The sequence below is a fragment of the Populus alba genome, chromosome 9, assembly GCF_005239225.2.
Source record: "Populus alba chromosome 9, ASM523922v2, whole genome shotgun sequence".
Lineage (NCBI taxonomy): Eukaryota > Viridiplantae > Streptophyta > Magnoliopsida > Malpighiales > Salicaceae > Populus > Populus alba.
The window spans coordinates 6317754-6328083 of NC_133292.1; the positions used below are offsets into that span (position 1 = coordinate 6317754).

At 33.5% G+C, this 10330-nt stretch overlaps 3 protein-coding genes across 3 annotated transcripts; 2 read left to right on the forward strand and 1 right to left on the reverse strand.

Annotated features, from left to right (window-relative positions):
• Window positions 1-413: 413 nt before the first annotated feature.
• LOC118027678 (anthocyanin 5-aromatic acyltransferase) lies at window positions 414-2204 on the reverse strand. Its single transcript, XM_035031104.2, has one exon. The coding sequence runs from the start codon at window positions 1925-1927 to the stop codon at window positions 512-514; it is 1416 nt and encodes a 471-aa protein (XP_034886995.1). The 5' UTR covers window positions 1928-2204; the 3' UTR covers window positions 414-511.
• Window positions 2205-5552: 3348 nt separating this feature from the next.
• On the forward strand, window positions 5553-6211 carry LOC118027677 (arabinogalactan protein 23-like). Its single transcript, XM_035031103.2, has one exon. It carries the CDS (start codon window positions 5808-5810, stop codon window positions 5988-5990), a length of 183 nt encoding a protein of 60 aa, XP_034886994.1. The 5' UTR covers window positions 5553-5807; the 3' UTR covers window positions 5991-6211.
• Window positions 6212-7555: 1344 nt separating this feature from the next.
• On the forward strand, window positions 7556-8659 carry LOC118027676 (uncharacterized). Its single transcript, XM_035031102.2, has one exon. It carries the CDS (start codon window positions 7585-7587, stop codon window positions 8593-8595), a length of 1011 nt encoding a protein of 336 aa, XP_034886993.1. The 5' UTR covers window positions 7556-7584; the 3' UTR covers window positions 8596-8659.
• Window positions 8660-10330: the final 1671 nt, after the last annotated feature.

A 10330-nucleotide genomic window follows, 5' to 3' on the forward strand; every position in this document is an offset into this window, starting at 1 on the left:
TTTATTTAAAAAACTCTAAATACTCTATAAATATATTTATATAATATAAATATATATTTCGGATTGGATTTGAGCGGGTTTCAGGTTGAACAATATCTAAGATTAAATCCTAATAAAATTTAATTTTGAATGATAAAATAAAAAAAAATACAAATTTTATTTTTAAAAAAACTCAAGTAGACCGAGTTAATCTGTTAATTCCTCAACATAAATTATAAAATTAAGATAAATAAACTGTAATTAATCATAAAAACTCAATCCTTCATAAACTAAATGTTAAATAATAAAATTTTAAAAATAAAAACATAAATTAAAAAAGAAGTATAAAAAATATTATTTTAATAAATAGTATAATATAAGGAGATCCATAGTAAAATCACTAATACTTTTAAATTTTTTTAATTAACAACAGCAACAATAATCATCATAAAGAGGAATGATCCTGCAATAAAAGAAACAGGCATGCCAAAGAAAGAAATGCATCTAGAAATAAAAAAGGACGGACGCACCATTATTGAAGAGCCTCGAGTTCTTGAACAAAGAGAGTCTTGAAAGCATCCATCTGACCCGTAGGGAGGGCTAAGCCCACCTCAATCCCACCCTTTTCGTCCCTGCTCTCAATGAGTGAAATGGCTCTCAATTTATCGATCGAAATATCCTCTATCTTCTCAGGCCTCCCCCACCCGAAATCCGTCTCATAGAGATTCAACTTCGGAGACCCAGAAACAATAACATGGATCGCCGACCCAAACATTACCTCCCATTCTGAAATCCATCTCTCCGCCCCACTAAACATCTCCTTATCCAACCTTCTAATTGTATTTCCAATCACGTTTGCAGCCACAATTATCCCATCTTCTCCCATCAGTTCATTCCTGGTTGCCGGGGACCGACCAAACCCAACACAGTTACCAAAATATGTGATGGGTACCGGAAAGTCTATCCGGGTCATGCCACCAGCAATAAAGCCGAGATAAACCGGATCCTCCCCCCTTGAATAGCAGTGGTTTTCACCTCCACCCCTCTGAATTTTAGCTCTCACTAAACAAACCCAAAGAAAAGCACAGGTTAACACGTATGCAGATAAATGTACAGGTTGTGGTTGATTCTTGCTCTTGCATTGAACAACTATCCAATTCTTGATCCTCTCCATGTCTGCCAAACTCACCACAAACGTGGCTCGGACCATACTTGGCAAATCTACTCGGGCTTCAGGTCCTAGAACCATTTCTTGTGAAGATTTTCTCTTCCACAGTTCCTTCAAGAAAATCTCCTCGAGCCCGTGGTCATCTTTTATCACTGACCGATTGTAAGATGGCAATGAAGCGATGGAGAGAGAACAGTCATGTGCGCTTAAAAAGGCCCATGCCTTGATAAAATTGTTGAATGTCCTTCCATCGGCAACCACATGATGATAAGCAAGACCAATGCAAATCCCACAATTTGCGAAAACAGTAACCTGGACGGCAAACAGTGGAACCACTTCTTCTTGTGTGCCAGTTGCTACAGTACTGGTAGTAGCCAGTTTAGGCACAAGAGGGTAAAACCCATTGACATCTCTTGCATAATTACTAGTAAAGTAACTGAAATCACCACTAGACTCGGCAACTGTCAATGTGACAGAATCTCCTTCATTGTAAACAATGTTAGGACTATTGGATCCTGCCGGGGACAAAACAAGGTTTCCAGCAAAAGGAAAGAAATGTTGGAGAGCAAGGGATAGAGAGTGCTTGAGGTTGGGGATAGTGGTGGATAGGAACTGAGAGGTGGAGTGTGGATATTCATAGAAAGTGAGAGGTTGGCATGGAGTGAAAAATAGCCATGGTATGTCCAAGAAAGTTAGTGGAAGAATAGTTGGCGGAGCTGAATTGGGCGGTGGAGAGACTTTGCAGTGCTCTACAACCTTAACCGTGGAGGATTTAGCCATGAGAGGGAGAATACGGGTGAGACCACGAGAAAAATTAAGGAAATTTGATGTAAGGTAAGCTAGCTCCTACAACTCAAAGCTAGAGTATCTATACACGTAATTTCTCCACAAACGTGGTCAATCTGGCTCTCTGTATCTGGAGTTACCCTCTCTGATGGAATTTCCCTTTCTGCAAAAGAAAACAAGAAGAAGAAGAAGAAGAAACCCACTTATTGGCGGACAACAAGTGAAACAGGATTTCATTTCCTTTGTTGGGTTTCGTTTTGGAGAAAAACCAGAAAAAGTAATAATTCTTCACACTTGGGTAATGTTTGTTTTCCACATAGTAAAGTAATTTTTAGAAAATTATTTTTTAAACTTTAATGTATTTGTTTGTCATTAGAAAAGTTGATCAATAAAAAATACTTTTCAGTCAATTTCAGTCAAAGAAAAATTTAACTTGGTTTTCAGGAAAGTGTTTTTCTTTTAGCTGTGTTTGTTTTTCCAGAAAATGGTTTCCAGGAAATTACTTTCCAAACTTTCTTGTGTTTGTTTGCCAGTAGGAAAGTTGGTCAATGAAAAAACACTTTCCAGTAAAAGGAAAATTTGGCTTGGTTTTCAGGAAAGTGTTTTCCTAAAAAATTTGGGGGGAAAACACTTTCCAGAAGTTATGAAAAATTTAGAAATGTTATTATTTGCTGATTATATCAAATTTGATCCTCAAACTTTTGATTGCTATATATATTTAGTTTTGAATATTTATTTTTCAATTTCATCTTTTAAAATTTTATTTTTATATTAACTTTGGTTCTTATTTTTATAATTGTCATTTGCTTTTTCCTTATCATATTTTTATTGAAATTTTTTATCTATCAAATTTGGTCCTTATTTTTTTTATTGTTACTTATTTTATTTGAAATAATTTATGAAATATTGATTACTATTATTTTAATTTCTTCATCTTTCATTTTTTTTTAATTTTTTAGATTTGATCTCAATTATTTTGATTATTATTTATTTTATTTGAGATAATTTATGAAATTATATTTTTTTTTTCAATTTCATTCTCATTCAACTTTTAATTTGTAAGATTTGTTCCTCATTATTTTAATAAACTTGAGAAAAATAAAATATTAATAAGTTATTTTCCAACTTATTTTTTATGACATAATCAAACACTGGAAAATATTTTTCAACTCATTTTTCATTACACTACCAAATATCGAAAAATACTTTCTCAGAATTCACTTTTCAAAAAAAAAACTACTTTACAGCAAACAAATAGAGCCCGACCTTTCTAAAATGATTTACAAAAATTAGTAGGAAATACCTAGTTTTAAAACAAAAAACTATGTATTTCATGGTTTTAAATATGCCAGTACTCATCTTTTCATGGTTTGATATTATAGTAAATATTATTTTATTTTATTTTTGAAAATATATAAAAATAAAATTTTTATTTTTTAAAATTTATTTTTATATCAATTAAAAAAAAAAATATTTTTTTAAAAGAAACACTATTTAACCAAAAAAAAAAAAACACTGTTAATTCAACAACCGACAATCTTTCGACAAGTTAGGGGGGTAGGAAGGATAAAATTAATTTCTTTAGTTTTATTATTTTTTTAAGTATTTTTTATTTAAAAATATATTTAAATATTTTTTTATTTTTAAAATCATTTAAAAAAAAATCAATTTCTTCTTAAACACCCGAACACTTTCTAAACCTAATCATGGAGGGTCTCTCTCTGCATATTACACGATCCTTTTCAGGGCACACATGCCTGCTAAATAAAATTGGCCGCTCCCCTTTATCAGGTCTGGACCCTAAGTTAAATGCAAACCAGCTGCCCTTAAAAGAAGAGAGTACGTTCACCAGTCTCCTTTTCCTCTACGCAGATATGACTCCATGGCAATTCTCCAATTCCTCTTCAAAAATAGTTTTATGTGTAATGGCAATGCTACTGGAAAATTAATGAATATCATTGTAAATATTATATTGATGGACTATTTTTATTTATAAATTATTATAAATTTTATTAATAAAAATATTTTTTTGTATATTAGTAAACTGTTCAATTCTCCATCATATCAATTATAAAAAAAATCATTGGTGTTACTATACACTAGTAAAATGCTCATCATGACCGATTAATTTTGTCGGTATTTTTTTAAAAAATTCTGAAATTATATATTTTTTAACTGCACTGTTAAGTATTATTTTTTACAGATAAAATTATCGACGGATTGAAAAGTCATCGGTGTTATTTGAAGGGTTTCTAAAATTTTTTAATTAAATTGAAGATTTAAATTAAATATTATAGATAAAATCACCAAAGAAATAATTAAAAATATTCATATTTAATTATCCGCCGATAAAATATCCCAATAAAAAAACCTAATTTCACAACAAATAGACCCCTTCTTTTTCTTCTTTTTATTATGTAAAAAACGTTAATATCCCTTTCTTTCTTTCCTTCTCTTCTCTTCTCTTCTCAACTCCTTCTCTTCTTCTTTTTCTCTCTTCTCAATTTTTTTTAATTAACTTAATTTATGAATCTGTTTCTCTCTCTCTCTCTCTCTCTCTCTCTCATGGGAGCTTCACTTGCAACTATATTAAGATAACATTTTTTTTTGTATTTTTTTTCATATAAAATTATTTTTAGTTGATTTATTTATTTATTTGTTATTCTTGTTAATCTTTTTTCATTAATTATTTGTTGCAAATTTGTTTAAGTTAATTTTTTTTCCAAGCAACTCTGTTATGAGTATTATGGAATGTTGATTTATATTAATTTAATTATTTTTTAGTTTTTTAAAAATATTTTTTAAATAATTACCGATGGAATTGCATACATATTTTTATTGGTTATATGACAAGTTTCCCGAGAAAAATACCAATATAATTAAGCGGATAAATTTCTTTTTTTTAGCTTGCTTTTCCCGTTAGTTAATTCATTGACAATAATATATTTTTTTATTGCTAATAAACTTACTAACATACCAAAAAATACCGATAAAATTTTTACCAATAAATCATTTTTATCCGTGATCTAATCATTAATCGCTGATGGAATAATAGCAATACCAACAGAAAATTTCATATACAAATATAAGAATTCTGTAGCGCAATGAGTTGTGAGCTGCTCTCCATATGAAATTAATTACGGATCTTTGTAGGAACTCTGTGACGATCCTCCTCCGTGCCTAAAACCCTCTCCCCTGGTCTCCTCAACAGCCAATAACAAGCCTTTACAGTGCCTTCATTCTAATGCAGCACCTGTTCCAGTTTATTTACATTCCCATCCTTCATAAGGTCCTGACCCAGACAATATTACAGTTTGGTGGAAATAAAATAACCTAAATGAACCTAATTAATTAAATTAAATTTCATGTGTTTATTTATTTAATTACATAATTTAAAGAATGAAAGAGTTACCCTGATATACATACAAGCGTAAGGATAATTAATGAATAGACATGGAATGAACTATTAGTTAGTTTATTAAATTAAATTTGAATAATATAATAAAGAATTTTCTGGAATTAATCCAAAAAACGAAAATGAATTGTTAAAACTGCTAAATTCTCTCTTTGCCATATCATCTGGAGAAACATCCTCCTGTATTTTAAAACTAACTACAGCACAAGACTCGCTCAAAACAATGAGCTTCGCCGCTAAGAAACAAAAAAACAAGCCTCTAATTTATAAGTTTGACCAAGATTAGCGCACAAAAACAGCTGTTATCTTCCAACAACAGCTCCACCCAACCCCTATATATATCTCCACCATGCCACGAATATTCTTCAGGCTGCAAGCTCTGTATCAAAGCAGGTTCGGCAAAGTTTCTTCCATCGTTATCGCGAGGTTATTTTGCCGTTCACTGCCTGAAAAACAGCGATGGAAATGAAGAAGATTGCATGCGCTATCCTCTTCGCTGCTGCCTCCGTGAGTGCAGTGATGGCTGATGAGGTTGCTGCTCCTGCCCCGTCACCAGCAAGTGGTGCATCAGCTAGCTTACCGATCGTTGGTTCATTGGTCGGCGCCTCCCTTGCTTCATTCATTGCGGTGTACTTGCAGTAAATTGTTCACGCCTCAAACCGATTAAAGAAGGAGATGGGGAATCAAGGAGTTTCAAGAGAGAGAGGAGAGTAAAAAGATGTATCAAGATGTTCTAGCTTTATTTTCTTAGAATTTCTTTTTCCATGCAAAGAACTGCGGAGAACTTCTCCTCTTTCTGATTTGTTTGATTCTTATGTTATCAATTTTATAGAATTCAATAAAATAACCAACTTTTGGAGGAAGTTTATTAATTTTTTAGTGTGTTTAATCTTGGATTAATATATATAATACGCTTCTGTGCTCAATTTCTCTCCTTTTTGTTAGGCTGTTTTAAGTATTGGGTATTTGGGTTGATGACTATTGCTTTAATTTCCTTGATTATTGATTATATAAAAAACAACAAGAGAGAAAAAACGGAGCAAATTTTTTATTATTTTTGTTTTTGAACTTTACAACGTCATTTTAGACTGTATTTATTTTTACGGTTAAATCATGTTAAAAATATTATTTTATAAAATAAAAAATATTACTTTAAAATATATTTTTTAAAAAAATATTTTAAAAAACAATTTATTTAATAAGCTAACAGAGGATTGTGCTTTTCATATCTGCCGTCTTGTAATCAATGAAAACAAAGGAATCTGGGTCACACGCTTCATAAACAATTTAAAAGGTGAGATTACATTACGTGGCATCATCAACTATTCACACGAATGACAGTCTGCTGCCTCCTGGACTCATCTTGGTGCACACATGTGAACCACGCGTTGAGAGATAAAATGAGGTCCCACATATAAGGCCATTGAGGTTTTATTCGCTGACCCACAAAATATATTTTTAAAAAAATACAATTTTTTTAAATCCAAAAAAATAAAAATTATGTATTTGAGGTCATCAAGCATTAGACTCTTCGTAGCTAGAATGTGTGTTTGTGTATTTTAGGAAAATGTTATAATGCTTTTTCTCTGGATAATTAAGTACTCGAGTCCCTGATTATTGCTTCGTAGCTTGCATTAGGATATCTTCTGATGCTATTCAAGAAATCGAAAGTGTTGTTCACAATCTTGAAAATCTGAGCAAAAATAAAGGGTTGAAATTACTCGAAGTGGAACACTGGAGGTGAGAGTATCAAATGGAAAACAAGAATCGGCCCAAGTATCTTAAGAGCCCGACCGTTTCTTATGGCTTTTCTATAAACGAAGCTTTCAGTTTTCAATTCCGGGCTCTAGGGTTTCCACGGCCCAAAGTTTTGAGTGCACGTGTTGCAATATTTTATTGGAAAATTTACTTCAGAACCTGGTAAAAAAAATGAAAAATAAATTAAATTAAAAAATTAAAAAAAACATAACTAAAAAAATTGAAATTAAAATTTTAAAAAAATCAAACAATTCGGTTCAGTTTTATAAGCATAAAAATAAAAAAATCAAACCGAATCAAAACCAACCAGTTTGAACCGGATTTAGTTTTTTTATTTTTTAAAAAATTATAATTTAGTTATTTTTTTTTATAGAAATTAAACAAAAAATGATTACCTTTTGCACATAAGTTATTGGGAAAGTGAATTTGAAGATTTGGGCTGGGCTGGATTGGTTAAGAAAGAATTGGCCAATTGGGCATGGCCTCAAGCTCTGCAACAAGTCAAAATCCATTCGTTCCACCAACCACCATCGCTACCCGATGTATCTCTGCACTGCAAATCAATAGCCCCCGCAAGATTTCTGGTTTAGAGTTTAGAGCACACCACACCAGTATGGCTTCCGTGGTGATCTCACGTAGACTCTCTCATAAGTTACTAAAACCCTCTCTTTCCTCGTCTATTTCCTCCCTTTTCATCTCCCATGGACACCAAAACCACCCTTCCCTTGATTCTAATTCTAGTCTTTCTCAACAACCAACCTTAAACAATATTCTCAATATCTCTAAAACCAGAGGTCATGACTTTACTCGTTCTAGTTTTTTTTCCGCATCTGATATTGGAAAGACCCAAAATCCAGCTAAAACCCCTGATTTCGATCTAAAAGGTTCTATTTTTACAAAATCCAAGGATTCTAGTTTGGATAGTGAGCTGAAAAATCCTAGATTTATTAGGTTGTTGAACCTTAAACCCAGATATTTCTCAAGTTCAAATTCACCATCAGAATCCGACAAGTCCCAAAACCAAAGCGAGCATCCAAGCCAAATCCCTGATTTCAAACACCAAGAAATTGAGGGACCAACTGTAGAAAGGGACCTCTCAGCTTTAGCCAATGAGACCAGAGAGGTTTTGGAAAGTATGATGAAGAATATTTATGGTCTGAGCAGAGCTGTTGCTGTGCTGGGTCTGGTTCAACTAGGACTTGGAGCCTTGATTTCTTATGTTACAAAAGCAACTCCCATGACTGAGGTGTCAATTCAAAGTTTTGTGGCTTTCGGATTCCCTTTTACCTTGGCTTTTATGTTGAGGCAATCATTGAAGCCAATGCACTTCTTTAAGAAGATGGAGGAGCTAGGTAGGTTGCAGATTTTGACTTTAACTCTTCAGGTTGCTAAAAACTTGAATATCTTCTTTGTGAGGGTTCGTGGGGTTTCCTTTTTGTGCATTGCGGGGATGTCAGTTGGGCTGTTGATCACTTTGTTGTCAAGATGATTTCTTCCATTTTGATTTTTCAAGTCTCAGTTATCATAATAATAAATGTTAATTTTCATGGTTAGATTTTCTTTAAGAGTTTTCACTTTTCACATTGTTGTGTTTGCTATAATTCCTAAGATGTCCTAAACAGAAAATTCATGTTATGGTGGTCGCGATTTTGGGTACGAATGTGCCTATTATTTTTGGCCAGGTCTATTTTGGGCTTTGCTGTTGAATACAACTCTCATGTCACAGATTCGCCATCATCGCCATTTTGAGCATGGAAGTAATGATTTGATAGCTATTAGGGAAGTCTGAATGGTATCGTCGTTACTTGTATTTGTAGCCCTACCCATTACGGGATTTATGCTTTCCAACTCCTTTGGGAATTCAGTCTACGTGCAACTCACCTTCATGGGTATTAGGGTTTTGAGTTTTTAATCCCTTAGACATGTCCATTGGTTGATCCAATAATATCAGCTATGTCTGTACTCCTGGTTCATTTGTTAGTCAGGTGTTGTTCAAACATCCAAACAGGTTTGAATAGTTTCTTTCCCTATGAGCCTGCTCTGGCGATGGACAATGCAGGAAGATACAGGGACTAGAAAGGATCATGGTTGGGTTAATGGTTTCAAGTATAGCCCAGAAAAAATATAGTATGTTTGGTGAGCGATTGCTGATATTTGTCTAAAACACTGGACCAAGATTTCTTGCATCCGCTATTACCTCCAGTGTGACGCAGGAATATTCTTTAAACTGTCAGTGATAACTATACTTCAATGATATGCTATTTTCATTTAAATTTGCTAGAAACCAGTTCCATCAATGAATTGTTGATTCTAACAACATCGTATATTGATGGTAATTGTTAAGTTGTGCTTACGATCAAGGTTTGGGTGCAGAAATTAAATCTCAACGCTGTCCAGAAAATTTGAAATTGCAGAAAATTCAGCCAAACTCCAAGTTAAAAAGCACCGTGTACGTGCATTCTAAACTGTTCTTTACAGCCACCCAAAAAGAAGAAACTTTCTTCGTAGAGTAGATGTTTTGCTGATCAAAAGAACACTTGAAGATAGGAACAGAAACTGAAAAGGTGTCATCTAATGAGGAATTCTCGTTTTTGAGTGAGTTTGCAGTATTATATGGAACCTACGTCCCGTGACCTTGCGAATCTCTCATAACATGATCTATTGGAATATGGATCTTAAAGACATTTAACGGATCTATGATCATCAACGGGTATGATCCTTTGGAGGATACCAGAACAAAACACCAAAGCCAGTCTCCTTGATGCTACGAGTATGTTCCCTGCTCAAAGAACACCACCAGAAGGAGACTGTTTTGTAGGATAAAACTTCATAGCCAAACAGCCTTGTATGAAAACCCCGAGGAAGAATTGTTCAAAGTAAAATAATGGTGCCACCAAGCTATCTAAATCTGGCGGCATAGGCTTGGTTGCTGTATAATACAAAGCAGATCTCGATGCTACTGTACAAGTAGAGGCACATGCGACGGGCTGTCAAAGATTTACGTGAAGAATTACGCAAGAGATCAGCAAGGCACCTACCTGGGTGCTACTGCTATTGTAGATGTAACCTGTAGATCTAGGAACTTTGGAAGTTTCGGCAACGAGAATTATACGAGGGGGTTTTCTAACTGATTGATTTCCCCACCTGCTTCACGTAATAGCTTCCTGGACCAAGTTTGATTTAATGGATCATAGCACGCTGTGAAAAAATATACGACCAAGGCA

Coding starts and splice junctions, on each gene's coding strand:
- LOC118027677 (XM_035031103.2), top strand. CDS start 5,808: ATGGAAATGAAGAAGATTGCATGCGCTATCCTCTTCGCTGCTGCCTCC.
- LOC118027676 (XM_035031102.2), top strand. CDS start 7,585: ATGGCCTCAAGCTCTGCAACAAGTCAAAATCCATTCGTTCCACCAACC.
- LOC118027678 (XM_035031104.2), bottom strand. CDS start 1,927: ATGGCTAAATCCTCCACGGTTAAGGTTGTAGAGCACTGCAAAGTCTCT.